We start from the raw sequence: 19,314 nt of genomic DNA, 5'->3' as shown, positions 1-19,314 counted from the left end.
TCAAGACCCAAGACCACTAGGGGCCCCCAGAACCCCACCATGCATATTCCCACCTCCATGTTGGGGGGGTTCATTTGGGGGCCCTGCAGCTCATTTTATTGCCCCCAGAGACCTTCTAGCAGGTTAATCTGACAAAGAGCTGCTGGTTGCATCCACTCTCCTCATCCATCAAACCTCAGACGGCTGCAGCTGGACCTCACTGGGGCCCCTGATGCCACATTGGACTGTATTTTCAGAAGGTGGGGGACCATCTGAAGTTACCCCCCCCCCCTGTTCTGCTCCCTCTGAGAACCACAAACTAGGCCGTCATGACTAATTTACTGAAACTACCCCCGAGCTGTCATGTGCAGCAGGTTGGATTCTTCCTCTGCAATCTGTGATTTAAAGTAAGACATCATCTCGTGTGATAAATAGTTCACTGTGACGGTGCAGGGAGGACGGAAGCACGCGCTGACAGGGGTCCCTGCACGCCTATGACCGCAGATGACCTATCCGGGTTGCCGTAGTAATGCAAGACTGTGGCACTCCTCCTCAATGAACGTTGGAAAGATGGCGACGGCATACGCACAAGCGAGAGTCAACTGTGCCGGCGGATAGAAAGTGCTCCAAAGAGACGCACATCCGCCGCTGTTGCAAAGATTTGACGGTGCAAAGTCTGTCTGAGCGCGCGCAGACATGGTTTAGCCCATGCACGGCTAGGAACGAGGAGCCGCTGCTTTGCCATGGAGCCCCCGGATCGGAACAAGCCCAGCAGGTATGCGAATTTGTTGAGCAGACAACTACACCATCAGGACCCCGCACTTGCCAAATAGGGAGCTGAACGTGACACTGCAGGCGGCTCTATGGGAGCGCTTGCGCATCCCTCAGAAATCCACTTCCTGTCAAATAGTGGCACGCGTGCATTTGCAACAGTGGAGTTGCAAACTTTTTGGAGCAGCGTTTTCCAGGCGCGCTTTGCTGCAGATATTTGCCCCCCCTCGTCCTGGTTCCTCTTCTGCTGCTGCTAGAGAGAAAGAGGGCGAAATGCTCTCCAAATGAAAAGGTAACATCCCGCTGAAGCCGCTGAAGCCGTGCAACATGTCAGGGAGCTAGCTAGCTAGCTAGGTAGCTAGCAGCCGCTGTTAGCCGCCGCTTGTCACTTTATTGTTCAGCCGCAAGTTCAGCTCCAGACGCCGGAGAGCCGAGGCCGGGTCGGTGCGTCAGTGTGGGCTCTCACGGGGCACTTGGAGGTGTGTTGTGGCTGAACCACGGTGCAGTTCATCCTCACACCGAGGCTCAAACTTCGCTGCTCCTCTCGCTAGCATGTTGCTGCTCTGTTATTGTTAATCCTCCTGCCGGACCTGGCGCTCATGCTGCTGCTGAATCACGACCCGGTGAACAGATCAGCACTCTTTTTTATCTGTATTTAATGCATTTATTGTTATTTTAGACGTCTGTCGCTCAGTTGCTGCACATCTGTGTGCAGCTGCAAATGCTTCATGTTGCATTTGTGCAGTCTGGCAGTGGGGGGGATGCACCACGCACACCGACACTCATGAGATGTTTTTGTCACATGTGCGCATCTCCTAATCGAAATTCCGCAGTGTTTTGTGCAGTGTTTGCCCCTGAGCACTGGCGACAGACACATAGGAATCTGCTGTTGTGTCTTCCCCTCCCCTCCCTTCTGCTCACATGCAGCTATGTGTCTGCACACACTGACTTTGAGGACATTTATCACGTCGGATCAGCTCTGCCTTCTGCCATAATCCTGGTTCTGAGGGGGAAAAGCTTGTTTTTGTGTGTGTGTCAGTTCCCTGAAGTGGACACACAAACAGCTCCTTGGATTGTGCAACACCTGCCCTGTTACTGTAATTGCTGTCTGGTATTGTTGCATGAAGGAAAAGAATAGGGAGCCATTAAGCGTTTCCTCTGTTTCTGGGTGTACATCAGCGCCGCAAGTTGACATTTTCATATTTTTCCCCCCACTTTCATACCCATGTTCAGTGTGCAGGGTTTCTGAAAGGTAAAGCAAGGTCTGGGCAGCTCAAATATTTGCCTTGGCAGTGTTTTACTAATTAGCAAACACTTGCAGTAAGTCTAAATTTGGCTCTGCAGGAGAATTGGTCAGTTACCATTCCCATAGTAATGGGATTAGAGACAGATTGAAAAAAAAGGATTGTAAACAAGGTTAAAGCTGCATAGTGTGCAGGAACACATTAGTTGACCTGTGTCAACCTGCGTTGACTTCAGACTGCGTCGCTCTGTAATTAAATTCAAACTTTGGACTGAAATGACATGCAAAGATTAGTTGTGTTTGAGTCTTTGCAGCAGGCGGATCCTGCTATCCACCCTCAGTGATTTTAGATACTAGAACAGGTTCTGAGGTTAGTTCAAAGTGGCAGCTATTGAGGGAAAGATGAGTTATGTGCTATCTTGGTAAGTGAGGGCTGTCATCCATCGTTACAGCTACAGAGGTCCTTTGTCAATAATGTCCCATTCTGTGAAGACACAGTGGCTCACAAGCATTCCAGAGATTTCAGGATGTGGTGTACTGTGCGCAGTGGATGGCTGCCTGCAGCCCCGGAGACGCTCATGGGTAGAGCTCATTAATGCCTGCGTTTGCCAGGAGCACAGGCTGCAGCATACAGATGGACCATCCTGTAGCATTTCCTATCTGCATCCTGTCTATGCCCACACCTGCTCTGGAGAAATGTGTGCTGCTCTCACATTCTGTCACTATCATCTGTCATTTCCTTTCAAACAATGGGATCTTTTATAACTTCTAAATCTTCGGCACTACGTGTAACTAATGCACTGCAGATCATGTAAGATGAATTATTGAGCTGGAGAGGTAAGATGGTTACGTTCTTATGTTGTCATAGCTGCAAATGCAGGTTGAAACTGACAAAAGGTGCCGCTGCTAATAACTCTACAGCTTCAGATGCAATTTCTAAGGTGGAGCTGCCTGCTGCCTGCTCTGCATTTACCATGAAAGTAGCATAAGTTGAAAAACATGTCATTACACCATTTACCTCATACTGCAGCCCACAGCCTGCAAGCAGTGTCTACATTTAGATACAGTTAGATCATGTGACTTGCTGTGCTTAATGGCTCGTGCTTCCACTGGTACAGTAAAGTCTGTGTCTTTTCTTAGCATGAGGACGTTTTACCGATTGCCCGGTAATTTATAAGGCCAGATAGGAGGCACAGCAGTGTGTGTTTTTTTTTTTTTTTTTTTTTTAGACATGCACAAAGTGGCTGCTTGGATGTAGAAACATGTAGAAGAGCAAACTCCCCTCTGTATGCTCTGCACAGTTGCGTGTCGGAAAGGCTGGGAGGTCCACTCCTGGCAGTGTCGCACTGTTCCAGATAAGGGTGGGGTCAAGTACGTTGTGTTCATTGTTTCTGAATCCTGTCAGGCTATGGCACAATTTCTGATCGCTGCATCAGCTCTGCCTGTTTATCAGTGTCTGACAGCAGGTCACAGATGCTTACTGTTGTGTGCATGAGCTACACTTCCAGGGAGATTTAGGTACATGTGTACACATACAGTTGGCTTTATATTCTCATTGCCACACCAATTAACCCTGGGCTGAAATTAGTAGCCGGGACACACATCCTTCTTACAGTGGGGGGTGATCAAAATCTGGATTTAGCCCACCGAGCATTAGTTATGCCAGCATGACCTAATTGGTGGAGAGTGTGCTCTTACAAAACTCCAGCCACTCTCTCCTCCTTTTCCTATCTCTGAAAAATCCCCTTTAGTTTGGGCATTGTGAGCAAGTGTGCTCACTAACCAGCTGTGTGCTATTCAGCCGTGGGCCTCACGGGCCACGTGTCACAGCTATACAATAGAGTGCCCCTTCCTGGTACAATAGTATAAATGGTTGGTGTCAAAGGTCAGGCCCCCCTGACTCTGGCAGCCCTTGGTATCGCTGCTTCAGTCGCTCTACAGAAAAGACTCTCGATTTTGTGCTGTTTATTATGCTCTCTGTGTTTCTGCCTAGGGGCTCTAGCATTCCACTGGCCTTTATTGGAGCCCCAATGAGCCATCAGATGAGCCATTGAGACCGGCCAGACACCATCTGCAGTGATAATTCACCAGTGGCAGCCAGGCAGGGACAGCTTGAAGGACCATAGTGTGGCTACGGCTAACTGCAGAGCAGGCCGGCCAGTAACTTTCTCTGTGCGTGTAGGTTTTTGAAAAAAGCAAAGAATTCAGAGGAGGAATTTGCGTAGTCTTTGCTGCAGCACCACAATCTGTGCCTGAAGTGTCTCATGGCAACCAACCAAACAAACAAGGGGCAGTGATGGCGTCATTGGTTCCGCTGTCATTCCTGAGTGATTTAGTCATGCTGCCCTGCGTAGAGAAGTGTCTTTTTAAAACTTGGTCTCGTTCCCCCTCGCATGCGTGTACTATTTCTGTCCTCAGACGCCGCACGCTCTGGAATGTTTACAAATGTGCGCACTATCTGATCTTACTTGTGATGGATGCAGTGGGCGGTTAACGGCGTTCACTCTGCTTTCTTTCTGCAGCTTTCTCATACCTGTCTCAGTTTTTTTTTGCACTGCAAAAGCACAGAAATGTGTGTGTGTGTGTCGTCGCTGTGCTAAATGTCTTATTGTAACACACAAGATTGTCTACTGTGCCTTCTTGTGCCTGCATACTGAATAGATCACGGCCGCGTCCCGCTTCTGCAGAACAAGCCCCTTCACAATCTCCCATACAATACACTCATAAAGGCACCAGTGTTCTTCCATGGAAGAGTTATTCTGTACTTTCAAGACTGGCGTTGGGAAGATGCTTGTGCTGGTGAGGTTGTTCCTGCAGTATGTTTTGCTCATGTAGTCTTGATGGCATCTGGAATCTTGTTGCATGTTAAGTTGCAGGATTTGCAGCAGGTGTCTGTCTGCCTTGCATGTACTACTTCCACAGCTGCCCCCAAGGGACTCTGTATGTGTGTGTGTGTGTGTGGAGGCAGATTCTGCAGTGGGGCAGATGGGCAATAGAAGTCTGGACTCTCTCTCTACTTGAAAAGCTTAAGCAAGTGATTTCCTGATTAACCCCCTCCCTTAACACACACACACACTCCCCCAGTGAGTGTCTGCCCCTTTCAACTCCGTCTACACACACACACACACTTACAGGCGCGTGTTGGGGAATGCCTTTCAGTCAGATGATCGATGGAGGGACACATGGTGACCAGCATATAGAACGCCCATTTCATGCCCCTCCTCTTCTTTCCCTCTTTGTTTTTGTTGGTGGGGTCAGACCTTCCAACCTTTCGCTCTAATCCTATTAAAAAAACCCTCAGAAAGGCATTAGAGAATAACCCTCTGACATTGTAATCTGGAAAGGCGTGCTGCTTGCACTTTCTGTTTTCTTTTTTTCCCCCGAGGGAAGTGTTTCAAGTGATCGTGCTGATTCTTTGCTGCAGAAGTAGATGCAACATCTGTCATCATCTTTTATGATCGGAAATTCGCAGTCAGAATGTTGTTACGCAACCATGATGTTCACATCTTAATTGTTGCTCAAGGTTTACTATAATCACATGATGGAGACGTTCTGTTTTGCATTAGCGCCGTGTTTGCATACAGTCTAACAATTTCCACACAGTTAGGGCGAGCGAGTCTCAGTGCTTCATGAAATCCTCACTTTTGCTGTATGGTTGATGACTTAGCAGACAGACTTAATGAGGGTTACTATTTCTCCCTCTTTGGTTGAGCCATTATGTTTACCTAGACCAAGAGCGGGTGCCAGAAGAGAACCCACAGCTTATTATCCTGGGTCTGGAGGGCTGTGGTCACGCACAGAGCATTGCTGCTTTACGTTTGGGAGGCAGCCAGTCAGGCTCCAAAGGACAGACAACTCATCAGTCTGCTGTAGGTAGCAGCAGACATTCAGTCTAGTTGCAGTTTAGCAACCCGTTTGCTGTGGCATTAGAGGAGATTTACTGCACGCTCTGTTATGGGTACAAACAACCCAGCACTGTTTGACCTTGTGCACACATTTCTTTCGTGTCCTTGTGATATGACTGTAATAGTTTCATAGCTTCGGCGTGCTGTTAACATCACCTCCAGGGAACGATGCTTCTTGTAGACGTGGGCATATCTGGCTCATGTCAATAGTTTGTCCTGTCTGTTTTTACCACATCTTCCTTAAATGTTGACAGGCAGACCAAGCCAGCGAAAGATGCATCCCAACAGAACTCTGAGGTGGGTGAATCCTGGGACTCTCCCAGTGAGGAAGAGGAAGTTCCGTATAGCGCCTCACCTCCGTATACCCCCCGTCAGATGAAACGCATGTCCGGCAAACATCAAAGGAACAGCCAGACGAGGAGCACTGGCCGTTCTCCCAACAAGGGTCAGTGAATACATCTATTCAATTCAAAGTGTGGGTGGAAATCTATATTTTCTTTTTACATGCATTTCACTAACTTTGGGTGTGTACTTTCTGTGTTTATTCCAGTGGACCCCAGCCCATCTGTCCTGAGAGAGAGTCCCAGGCCAGTGGAGACCCCCGAGGAGCACAACTACAAGCAGGGCAAGAAGCAGAGGGCTGCACAGCGCTCCACGGAGAGAGACCACAAGAAGACCTTTGAGGACTCCTACATGCTGGACCCACTCTCAAAGTCCAGCCCTTTTGGTGCCCTCAGCATGGATCCCAGGAAGCATTACTTGAGTTTGGGCTGCAGCAGCTGCAAACTTCCTGTGTCTATGCCCCATATTGCCCGGACCCATCGTCAGACCTCCAGGACGGACTGTCCCGCCGACCGCCTCAAATTCTTTGAAACTCTGCGGCTGCTGCTCAAACTCACATCTATGTCCTCCAAGAGGAAGGAGAAGGAGCAGAGGGGCCTGGAGAACATGGCCTTCATGGGTCACAATAACGAGGTCATCTGGTTGGAGCTGCAGGCTTGGCACGCACGGCGCTCAACCGGCGACCAAGACCTTTTTCTTTTCACTGCCCGCCAGGCCATCCCTGACATCATCAATGAGGTGCTGCACTTTAAGGTCAACTATGCCGGCCTGAGAGGGGCCCAGTGTTTAGGGTCTCAAACAATCGAGGGGGACTATCAGAGCGTCCCAGATCTAGTCTGTGGAGAGGAGAGGGAGCCTGCTGTAGCAGAGACCAACCACTGTGGAGTCGATCCCTGGGGCTTTAGCGCCTTCCCCTCATCAGAGATGAATGCAGCAGAGCCTCTGGGCTCTGGCGCTGATTGCAGGGACCACCTTCAGCGTCAGCGGCTGGCATTTGAGCAGGTCAAGCGTGTTATGGAGTTGCTGGAGTCTGTGGAAGCTTTGTACCCCTCTTTGCAGGCCCTGCAGAAGGACTATGACAAGTATGCAGCACGAGATTTCCAGGGCAGGGTGCAGGCGCTCTGTCTGTGGCTCAATATCACCCAAGACCTCAACCAGAAGCTGCGTGTTATGGCCACTGTGCTGGGCCTCCATGATCTATCCCGTATCGGGTGGCCTGTCTTCGAGATCCCCTCACCACGTTGCTCCCGTGGCAACGAAGAAGAGGATAATGAGGAAGATGAGGAGAATGACTCAACAGCCACTTTTACAGCTGAAAGCGACGGAGAGGACAGGGATGCTGAGGAGGAGGAGGAGGACGAGGAGGGGGGATTTGGACATGTAGCAAAGGGAGAGTTGTCTCCCTCCCTGACTCCTAAATTTGCCCGGTTGCTGTCAGAAGACGAGTTTCTCCCAACTGCTACTGCAGGAAGTGCAGAAGTGATTGCGGGAGGGGGAGTGTTCTGCCCCACGGCCATCTACAGGCCGTTTGTGGATAAAGCTCTGAAACAGATGGGACTGCGTAAACTGATCCTCAGACTGCACAAGCTGATGGACCGCTCTCTTCAGAGGTCCAGAGCGGCGCTGCTCCGCCACACTCCTGCACTGGAGGTAAGGACGTCACTTCTTTAATTGCACGGTTAATTATTCTGCACTAATCCATCCACATTGAGCCAATCTCAGCTGACATGGGGCGAGAGGGGGGATTTTTGCATTAGACAGAACTTGATATAAACTTAATAGGCAGAAAAATGTTCATATATATATAAAATGTATAATAATAGTGCCCTGGTGTCTTTTGGAGTTAAAACCATGTAATAGTACATAAGGAGACTTCTTTTCAGAAACATTCTGTTGACACACACGATATATTTTCACATTTCCTCCCTCTAAATGATGTGCCAGTGTTACTATATAACATATTAGCTTGATGGCAGTAACAGTAATACAAGGTAGCAATAGACATTTCTGCAGATGAACTTTTGAATATAAATAAATGAAGGTACAAAACAAGGATCACAGCAAAATTCACCGTATTGAATTTTGCTGAAATAATTGAACTGATTCATTCAGCCAGTTCACTGATTGAAAAGAAAGTAATTGACCAGTTTGGGTAAACAAGGATTTATTTGGACCTGCGACATTGTGACGGTGCTTTTTCAAAATTGTATTGACTAAATGATTAAAACATATTCAACAGATTAATAAACAGTAAAAATACTTGAAGCCCAACACCAAAACAATGCTTTTACATTTTCTGATATGTTATTGATGACTTCAACTGGGTTTTGTACAATAATAACATGCGTCTGTTGAATCGTTCACGATTATTAAAGCACTGATTCAGTCTAAAGCCCTCTGCGGTGCTTCACAGTCAAATTAGATGCAGTAGCCTTCACTCAATTTACATGATAAATGTAGGTTCATACAGTAAGTATTCACTGAATTCAACCATTCAGAGGTTTGTTATCGCACACAGTAGTAATCGTGCTTTAGTCCAATCATAATGGTTGTGTGTTAAAGCACTTGTGCAGCAGTCGTGTCTGCAGTTGAGGTTTGATGAAAAGTGGAGAGCAAAATCAGTCAGACAGCTCATTCCGATGTTTGCAGTGCAAGTGTTTGGAATTTAATGAGGCGCTTGAGGAAACAGCATTTGGAACTTACAAGAAGTCTGAGCCCGGGCTGTAAACAACAGAGCGTGTGTTGAAACACCGAGAACGCTAGTAAAAGACTGAAAACACAGCAGTAAAGAGAAGAGGATAGTTACTGAGTTTATTGCAATGAATAATCGGCTCGTCTTGGTGGAAACTGTGAGTTTTGACTCATTTAGGGAGGTTAAAGGCACTTCCCTCCTCCTGTAGATGTACAATAAGGAATGTGATTATGCTGAGAGGCTGGGCCATAAAGAATGTGTCTGTTCAATACTAGAGCTGGTTAAAGTTCTTTCATAGTGTTTACTGTGCCATGCAATCAAAATGCTTGTTTGTCATTTATTAAAAAGCATAGCAGCTTGTGTTAACTCTGCACTGCTGGTTAGCCACGCTGAATTACCTTTCACCTGTCTTTCACCTGCAGTTTGCAGACTTCCCAGACCCCATGCTGTACAGTGATTACCTGCCAGAGCTGTCACGCCATGTTTCCTGCAGTGGCTCTGCTCACCCAGAGCTCGGGGCAGACCAGGTTTCCTGGGAGGATTTGCTGGACATGGACCTCCCATCGTTCCGGCCAGCGTTCCTCGTGCTCTGCAGAGTCCTTCTGAACGTCATTCACGAATGCCTTAAACTGCGACTGGAACAGAGACCTGCTGGAGAGCCTTCGCTGCTCAGTATCAAACAGGCAAGCAGCTGTTGAAACACCGTCTGTAGTATTAGAATTACTAGTTTTAAGACTCATTTACTGTGTAATTCCTCTGTATAGATCAAATAAATGAGTAAGCTAAGCTAAAAATATTGAGATAACTATTGTTACCGTTTTAGTGGCCAGCACCATCCTTTAAGAGACAGTACTACATGCATGTCACACAAGTGCTAATCTCTGTGTCTTCCCATGGTGCTTTGCAGTTGGTGCGTGAGTGTAAGGAGGTTCTTAAAGGTGGCCTCTTGATGAAGCAGTATTATCAGTTCATGCTGCGTGGCGTGGTGACTGACGCTCAGGGCTTGCAGACAAATGCCAATATCGATGAGTTTGAAGAGGATCTTCACAAGATGCTGGTGGTGAGTTGAGTTTGAACAGCTTGAGTATAATCCCTGTAGGCAGAGGCTTGTGACTGTATTCTGTTATCTGCTTTGGTAGGTCTACTTTGACTACATGCACAGTTGGATTCAGATGTTGCAGCAGCTGCCTCAGGCCTCTCACAGCTTAAAGAACCTGTTAGAGGAGGAGTGGCACTTCACCAAGGTCATCACTCCTTACATCCGTGGGGGGGAGGCCCAGTCTGGGAAGCTTTTCTGGTCAGTTACATGCCTTTTCATAATCCTTTAGTGTCTACATGGGAACCTGACTGTTGTTTTAAGACGTACCTCTGTTGTCTCTGCAGTGATATTGCTGGGATGCTGCTTAAATCCACTGGAGAGTTCCTTGACGCCGGCCTGCAAAAGAGTGGTAATGAATTCTGGGAAAGTGCAGATGACAGCACTGCCTCCGATGAGATCAGGTAAGGGGGGGGATAACGTGGTCGTTACATTTCTCTTTCAGTCGCTGTTCATGATTTTTGTCCCAGTGATGGTTTTTTGAACTTTGAACCTCTTGGTTCCTGCAAGGCGGTCGGTGATCGAGACGAGTCGGTCCCTCAAAGAGTTGTTCCACGAGGCGAGGGAGCGAGCGTCCAAAGCTCTGGGCTTTGCCAAAATGCTCCGCAAGGTGAGAGGCGGCAGTGAGGAATTTTCTTGTCTTCTCAAAACAGAAAGCCACAACAGCAGTGACTTGGCAGTTTATCCGCGACCCTGTTTTCTCTGCTCACCAAAGAACTGGGACTGTTTGTTCTGACACACTTTGTTTGCTTCCCTCTCTGCAGGACTTGGAAGTCGCTGCAGATTTTAGTATCACTAACGGGGTGACTTGTCTCCTGGAGGCACTGAAGAAGAGAAACCATGTCAAGGTGTGCTTTTAATTTTGCACATTTCTGATCTTTCTTCTCTGTCCTCCTTTATGTGCCCATTTAACCACCTCCTATTATACTCAGGTCCAGATTCCAGGCTTGGAGGAGCTGCAGGTTTTTGTCCCCTGTGGCTTGATGGATCAGCGGCCGCTCATCCTGCAGCTTCTGAATGCTGCTGCAGGCAAAGACTGCTCCAAAGAGCCCGATGAAATTGCAGAGGACGAGGCCTACCTGCTCATGAGTAAACACGGCGCTGGGGACTCCTCTACCGATTCTGACTGGGCTCAGTGGGACGGGGAGCTGCTCAAGCTGGTCCCCCAGATGGAGACCGTCGACACTTTAAGAGCCATGAAGGTATGTGACATTTTATACCTCAATCTGTGTGTGTGTGTTTGTGCGTGTATGATGTTGACAAGCCTCCGATTGGTCCGCTGTGTTTGCAGGTGGAAAACGTGCTCTTGATCGTGATGCAGTCGGCTCACCTGGTCGCCCAGCGCAAAGCCTTTCAGCAGTCCATGGAGGATGTGCTCACTCTTAGCCGGGAGCAAACATCTAGTCAGCCTCTCATTGCGAGTGCTCTGGAGGAGCTCAAGGTACTTACATAACCACCTGCTATGATTTCTAGCATTTGTTTAGTTTGTGTTGCTGTAAAGATCGGTGCATTATTAACAGTAACTGAAAAAAGACACTGGACCACCATCAGGTACACTGCAGATGTAACTGGCTTTCGGTTTTCTCTTTTGAATGCCTTCACTGATCACTTTGAGTTTGAGGTTTCCTACTGAAGCTTTTTTTTAAATTAGAAACTAAATAAAACACAATAAAACCCCTTTTTTCTTTCTTCTTCCCGTCTTTTTCTCTCCTCCCACAGAATGAGGCACTACAGCTATGCATTAAGATCAGCACTGCCATTGACCGAGTGGAGTACATGTTCACCACGGAGTTTGAAGCAGAGGTGGAGGAGTCCGAGTCGGCCACCCTGCATCAGTACTACAGGGAGGCAATGATACAGGGCTACAACTTCGCCTTTGAGGTGACTAGAACAGTGTGTTACATGCTACACATCTACTCTTATCTTGTCTTCGTGGTCAAAGCTTGTGTAATAACAGACACTTGCCAATTTCTCTAACATTCAGACTTATGGTGACTTTGTTTTACTGGTGCAGTCATGGGTTATAGTTGAGGCAGTAATCCTAAATATTCTCCTGTTTGCTGATCTACAGTACCATAAGGAGGTGGTGCGTCTGATGTCTGGGGAGTTCAGGCAGAGGATTGGGGAACGCTACATCGCTTTTGCCCGCAAATGGATGACCTATGTCCTGACCAAATGTGAGAGTGGCAGGGGCACGAAGCCCAGGTAAGGCCTTACCTTCTGTAAATCAAGCACGCATGTACATTTTTATGTAATCCACTTATTATATTACCAATGTTGCCCTCTGGTTGGATGCAGGTCTGCTAGCTAGAGGAGGAGCATTTAGGAGTTTAAGGGTTATGATGCTCAGGGAGGCTTTTTGTTGTGTTGCTGCAAAGAGAGTGAAAGTCAGGCGTTAATCCCACTAACCAATAAAATAAATAAATCCTACTGGTGCAGTTAATCTTAGCTGTAAATATTATAAAACAATGTTCCCATCGGCTTAAATAAACTGTAGACTAAGACAGATTTGTTTCTAAAGTACAAATCCATAGACGTTAAGTGGCATAAGTTCCTAAATTGTCCTGTTTTCTATTTTTAGAACCACTATTATCTGTAAAATCAGACATACTGTATTTATCCCCTCTGTAAGAACCATCCTCTTGAAATACATTTATTTCAGCCCTCGTTGTCAAGAGCCTCTGCTTTGAGCCATAACAAGCTTCCATGGCAACGTTGTACTCTGATAACAGAGAGAAGCCTTTAGGTTATTTCATGGGACACGACTGCAGCAGCAGTGTCTCAGTTTGGAGACAGAATAGAGACCTTTTTTGAATATTATGACAAACATGCAAACACAAATAGACCCACCTGACAGGGAGCATGAGTCAGTTGTCTTATTTGCATTATTGAACACTGTGCTGATCCTGCAGAGGAGCTTGTCCTTAAGGATGAAAATACTGAAGTTTGAGTCCCTAATGTTGTTTAAAAACCTTTGCTGACTCACCTGGAGATAACTGAATGCCTTTAAACCTTAAATTGTGATGCTGAGTGGGCCCAGATGTCCCCTCCAAGCCTGCCCACCTATGTTAAATATCATCATTAAACCTGCACACGTTATTCTGACTGACTGCCATGTTTCCCCCACAGGTGGGCAACTCAGGGTTTTGATTTTCTTCAGGCCATCGAACCTGCCTTTATATCAGCATTGCCAGAGGATGACTTCCTGGTAAAACGGCCTGTTTTCTTCTCTTTTTACAAAATTGCACAACAAGCATACTTGCAATATAATAATGTCTTTATTATCTGCTGACTCTGAATTTGCATGTGTTTCTGCAGAATTTACAAGCTCTGATGAATGAATGTATTGGACATGTGATTGGAAAACCTCACAGCCCGGTCACCGGCCTGTACATCGGTAAGAACTGTTGGAGACTTCCGTATCTGGAGTTCAGGATTTATTTCAGCGTTTACGTTCAGTTCCACCTTCTAACCTTCGTGTCATGGGGACGGGCTGTTACACAGACAAGGCATAAGCATATATATATATGACCTGAAGTCCTTGCGCTGGATGAATGTGGTTGTAAAAACTGTTTTCAATGTTATTTCTGTGATGTCGGTTCATTGTAGATTGTAGAAAAGGTTTGCTTTTGACTTGGCTGAATCAAGGTTTGGGTCTTTTTAGGTCCCAGGAATAGTCCTCGTCCTGTAAAGGTCCCTCGCTGCCATAGCGACCCACCGAACCCCAATCTGTTCATCCCTAACGCTGAAGGTTTCAGGTAGGAAATATTTCAGTAAAAAAAAAACCATCTGATGTATTTTTACAGTAACTTGTTTGCCTTTTGTGTTTTAATGTAAATAATCTCTCCTGCATGGCTCATCGTGCCTCATTATCTTTGCTTTCTATGCCTCCTGATGTTTTTACGCTGTAGTTGTGTGTGTGTGTGAGCTTCGGTGTGTGTGCTGTGAGTATGTCAGTGGTCATTTCATTTATTTTTCTTTCATTTGTATCGTGTCTGTCTGACTGACTGACTGAGTGTGCAAGTCTGTCCCTCAACCAGCCACCCAGTCACACCCTTCAACATCTATTCACATCCCGCACAAGCCACCGCGCCTCCCCAAGGCAAAGCTCCTCAGTTTGTTTTTTCACCACACAGCTCTCGAAGTCTCCCCTGCGACCTTCGGAACCAGCTGTTCCCCAACGGCCCTCGGCCCGTCCCTCAGGGCCCGGGGGAGCACAGCCACACCAAAGCACCCAGCAGCAGCCCCAATGATGTCAGGTAGCCTTGCCCCCCCAAGTCACTTGGTAGAAACCGCTGTCAAAACACGAAGACAGAAGCCGACAACATATGACAGCAAGGATTTATTTTAAAGTCTCCTTTTCCTTCCATTATTTACAAGATCAGATTTCCTGTTTTATAAACGTCCAGGCTCTACATTGGTATATCATAAATATAAATATAACATCAATCATCATAGGTTTAGAGAAGAAACTACTTTATTCAGTTAAATAATTTAAATAATTTCTTCATATTCTATCTGAGATGGAAATGGAAAATGGCATCGACGCTGCATTTACAGCATGGCTGTTCAGATATGCTCATTTTAATCAAGCTAGATTTGCTACAGCTTAAATGGAAAAAAAATCACAATATGCATGGCATTGATGTGCGCTACAGATCATTTCTGGGAGTACATTTTGATGAAAAACCTCAATAAGCATCATTTATTTTCAGCCCTAAAAGTGTTTTAAAAGCCCCACGAAATGTCTCCAAATCAGGAAAATGGCCTTAGACAGATTTCACTACTGGTCAAGGGAAGAGACTGTGACTGTTGTGCATGGTGTGAAAATGGAAAAAAAAACATACTCTACCTCATTGAGAGAGTGGGCTATGATATTACGCTTTTTAGAGCTATTAACAATCAGTCTTGCTTTGATGCTGGTGATTCAGTGCCATTTGATTTTTGGCTTATTTGTGTGTGCTTTTGAAATCAGAATGTGCACCCAAGAGATCTAACCTTCAAGTGTTGGAGCTGTGTAATGACTCTGATGCATGCTGAACCATTAATGGGTTTCAAAAGGCAGACTGGATCTGTTTCTCTTGAAAGCTCAGATGGTTTAGACAGTTTTTTATATGATCTTTGACTCTGAATAATGGCTCACCATCACAGAATTGTATTGGTTATTTCTATAATTTACAGTATTTTTGATGTTTTCATTTTAAGCATCAGTCTATTCCCATCCAAGTGAATGGACCTCTTCTCCTTAAGATGCAGAGCTCTGCGCTTTAATGACAAGAACTGCTAATTACATTAAATTGGAATACATCCTCAGTGTGGCCATTAACAGAGAACCCCCCCTGACTGGAACATACCTTCTGTGATTGAACCACAGTGTTGCATCAGTTTATTCTGTGCCCTTGCAGAGGATCCAGTTTCCACGAGAACGACCGTCTGTCATCAGTTGCAGCAGAACTGCATTTCAAGTCTCTGAGCCGTCACTCCAGCCCCACAGAGGACAAAGAAGGTGGGGCGCATTCACCGACCTGCATGGTCTGATCCACATTGTGCATATTGGTTTTCTAAATGGCAGAATTTTTCTCTTATGATGTCCTCCTCCAGAGCCCTCCTATCCTAAGGGAGACCCTAACAGCACGACACGGCGAAGCTGGGAGCTCCGCACCTTTATCAGCAAGGGTGAGATTGTTGAGTGACGAGGGCATGTTGGATTGACTGAAACACACAATAAAGGAACGTTTTCCAACTTTAATATGATAAATCTGTCGCCCACCTCAGACACAGCAGCACGGCAGAGTCCCATGGAGGCTGTCCGACGCTCCATCCGCAAGTTCGAGGACAAACGCTACGCTGTGATGAAGCAGCGTAACATAATCGGCCAAGTGTGTCACACACCCAAGTCCTATGACAATGTCATGCACGTTGGGCTGAGGAAGGTGACCTTCAAGTGGCAGAGGGGCAACAAGATAGGTACGGCCACCTGGTGACTGCTTTTGTTATGACGTGGATCATTTACACACACACAGTCAGTGATGTCAGGTTTGTGTGTTTGGTAACAGGTGAGGGCCAGTATGGGAAGGTGTACACCTGCATCAATGTAGACACTGGAGAACTAATGGCCATGAAGGAGGTACGTGCTCCAGCAAGATCAGTTCAGTTTAAAAAATAATCTGCAAGTAGCTGTAACAAGTGTTTTTTTTCTCCCCAACCAGATCCGATTCCAGCCGAATGATCATAAAACAATCAAGGAGACTGCAGACGAGCTGAAAATATTTGAAGGCATTAAACACCCAAACCTGGTGCGATACTTTGGAGTCGAGCTCCATCGGGTAAGAAGCATGCGTTTATGTCAGTTTAGGCGTCATGTGGTGGTGCTGAAACACTTTGGGGTAAATTTTCACGCGGTCGCCTGCAGGAGGAGATGTACATCTTCATGGAGTACTGTGATGAGGGGACTCTGGAGGAGGTGTCCAGACTGGGGCTGCAGGAACACGTCATCAGGCTCTACAGTAAACAGATCACTACCGCCATCAATGTCCTCCACGAACACGGCATAGTCCACCGTGATATCAAGGGTCAGTGTCACAAGCTTGTTCTCAGATTTTGTCTCTAATTTGTGCAGAAAAATTGAGGATGAACCCAGCGTCCACTCACCCACTGTTGTTGTTTTTGTTTTTCCACATCAGGAGCCAACATCTTCTTGACATCGTCAGGCCTGATTAAGCTGGGAGACTTTGGCTGTTCAGTCAAGCTGAGGAACAACACTCACACCATGCCAGGGGAGGTGAACAGCACCCTGGGAACAGCAGGTAAGAGGTGACATCATGTGTTTGTGTTGCACGCCACCACCAGGGGGCACTGTTACCTGATGTGATTGGGGTTTTTTTTCCTTTTCACCCACATGCTGTGGTTTATTGGTGTTCTTGTGTTAGTTGCGCTGATATTCTATGTACGTACCTAATAATAATCTTCATGTTGCATACAGCAGTCTTCATTTTTATGTATTTGATTTATATGTCTATCAAACATGTTTCCCTGTTGGCCACAGGGGATAACACACCAACACGTTTCTCATACACGCTGCATTATATCATAGTTTGAATGCTGTAACTGTTATTCTCTGTTTTAATCAGCATACATGGCACCTGAAGTCATCACCAGAGCAAAGGGTGAAGGTCACGGACGAGCGGCGGACATCTGGAGTCTGGGCTGCGTCCTCATTGAGATGGTGACTGGAAAGGTAACGAGTGACTCACAGAGGAGAGACCGTGTGAGATGTTGCCGCTCTGCTAGAACTGTTTTCACTGTAAATAAGAGGTGCTTTGGATCAGCTGTGGCTTCCACCTGCAGCGCTTATGTTTCAGTCCTTTCATGTAACATTCACGTCACTGTTCATTTGGACGTTTGTGTTACAACAAGCAGGTTTTAAACAGAAGCTGTGAGACAAATTGCTCTTTCAACCTGAGAAAATCTGTGAAGCTGACGGCCTTTTAGCAAAACAGCTACATCCACAGTATTCAAATGGTTATTTGAGTTATTTAAAATTGCGGTCTGAAAGTTACAAAGCTAGTCAAGCTTGTCAAATGCAAATTTCCGCCTGCACGCTCATGGTGTTAAATTGTATCTTCACCACTTCAGAGAACTCACTACACCAAAAACAGAAGTACAAACCACCAGGAAATTATATTGTGTTCTTACTTTTACCTCAACCTGCAGAGGCCCTGGCACGAGTATGAGCACAACTTCCAGATCATGTACAAAGTGGGCATGGGCCACAAGCCCCCCATCCCGGAGAAGCTGAGCACAGAGGGGAAGGACTTCCTCTGTCACTGTCTGGAGAGCGAACCCAAGCGCAGATGGACAGCTAGCATGCTGCTAGACCACCCGTTTGTCAAGGTGAGCCATGGTTAATTATTTATTATGACGTTAATCACCAGACTGAAACCTCGTCGACTCACAAAACATCTCACAAGTGAACTGTCGCAGCTGAACGGATTTCTATCTGGTCTGTTTCAGGTTTGTACGGATGAAGAGTGAGTGGAACCTCCTCTGTGGCTTTTGAGTTTACAAATTAAAGCACTACTGTACATGCTGTTGGCGAAAGAAAAAAGAACTGTGGACGCGGAGAAGAGGAAGTTACAGCTGAAGGCACATGGAGTAAAACTGAGGAACTAATACAGTATCATTTCAGAGGACAACTGGACCTAAGGAGTGTAGGGTTTTTGTGTCTTTATGTACCCATGGACTGGGGGGGCGGAGGGGCGGGGGGGGACTGTACATACTGTAAGAATAGGATTGGCTTTAATTCTTGTATAAACAATATTGTAAAGTTAAAGTAACTATTGCCACATTTGTTGTTCTCACTGGTGAAGAGACCTCTGAAAAGGCATTGAGGAATACTTTTTTTTTTTTTTTTTAAACAAATGGGAGGGGGTGGGTGGGAGGGGGCAAAATCTATGGCACTTTTTAAACTGTTTACCCGCGGGGCAGTTGAGTAGAGGAGGGATGAATCTTACTTCAGTGGTCCTCTGAGGCTGGAAACGGTGTGGTAAGACGCTGGTTTACCTTTTATGAAATGAACACCATCCAAATATTCAAATTAATTTATCTCTTGTCATCGGACAAGCGTGGGCACTAGGAAGGATTTTTTTTAATGTATTATTCTTTGCCTTTGCTGAGGAGTAAATGTCAAGTCGGAGCAATGTTCAAGTCTACTGGTCGCCGGTGAAGAGCCGTTCGTGTGACTGGAGCGTAGCCAACGAAGAGGAGAAACGGGGCCTGCTCTCCCTCCCTGCTGCTGAACACAGAACACCCACACAACCAAACACACACACACACACACACACACACACTGACACACACCACAACTTCTGGTCCTCTGCTGCTCTTACAGTGTTTGCTATGTACAAACAATATTAATAAACCAATCGTTTTTTTAATGAAATGTGTTGGGTTTTTTTTTTTCGTTATTAGTAATACATCATTATCAAAGAGCTAATTAGTTTAGTTTAACTGAAATAAGTCCGTCTCTATGCTAGATGCTTACTGACCGGGACCGCAGCAGATGTTCAGGTGACACCAGAAGCAGGAGTTGAGCAGCTGCAGGAGGCCCACTGTTCTGTAAAAGCATTAAACCACAGCCACCTTCTCGTTTCACAAACCTCAAATGTCACTCAGCTCTGTGAAACCCTGTCGGCTTCACCTCGTGTTGGAAGAGGGTGTGACACTCTGACATAAAGATAAACTTGGAGGAGGTCAAACTCCAGCAACACTGGTAGTATAAAGAACT

At 46.3% G+C, this 19,314-nt stretch overlaps 1 protein-coding gene across 1 annotated transcript; it reads left to right on the top strand.

Moving 5' to 3' along the window:
• The first annotated feature begins 559 nt into the window (after nucleotides 1-559).
• map3k4 (mitogen-activated protein kinase kinase kinase 4) lies at nucleotides 560-18,447 on the top strand. Its single transcript, XM_070840981.1, has 27 exons — nucleotides 560-754; nucleotides 6,153-6,343; nucleotides 6,449-7,890; nucleotides 9,355-9,615; nucleotides 9,840-9,992; nucleotides 10,072-10,229; nucleotides 10,316-10,432; nucleotides 10,539-10,638; nucleotides 10,793-10,876; nucleotides 10,961-11,230; nucleotides 11,320-11,469; nucleotides 11,748-11,909; nucleotides 12,100-12,233; nucleotides 13,158-13,236; nucleotides 13,347-13,425; nucleotides 13,693-13,786; nucleotides 14,165-14,287; nucleotides 15,434-15,534; nucleotides 15,630-15,704; nucleotides 15,804-15,995; nucleotides 16,085-16,155; nucleotides 16,238-16,354; nucleotides 16,441-16,600; nucleotides 16,712-16,834; nucleotides 17,159-17,265; nucleotides 17,742-17,921; nucleotides 18,042-18,447. The coding sequence occupies exons 1-27, from the start codon at nucleotides 723-725 to the stop codon at nucleotides 18,060-18,062; spliced, it is 4,776 nt and encodes a 1,591-aa protein (XP_070697082.1). The 5' UTR covers nucleotides 560-722; the 3' UTR covers nucleotides 18,063-18,447.
• The last annotated feature ends 867 nt before the right edge of the window (nucleotides 18,448-19,314 follow it).

The sequence above is a fragment of the Pempheris klunzingeri genome, chromosome 12 (genome assembly GCF_042242105.1).
Source record: "Pempheris klunzingeri isolate RE-2024b chromosome 12, fPemKlu1.hap1, whole genome shotgun sequence".
Classification (NCBI taxonomy): domain Eukaryota; kingdom Metazoa; phylum Chordata; class Actinopteri; order Acropomatiformes; family Pempheridae; genus Pempheris; species Pempheris klunzingeri.
The sequence above is the reverse complement of the archived record's forward strand: the minus strand, read 5'-3'. Positions and strand labels throughout refer to the sequence as shown.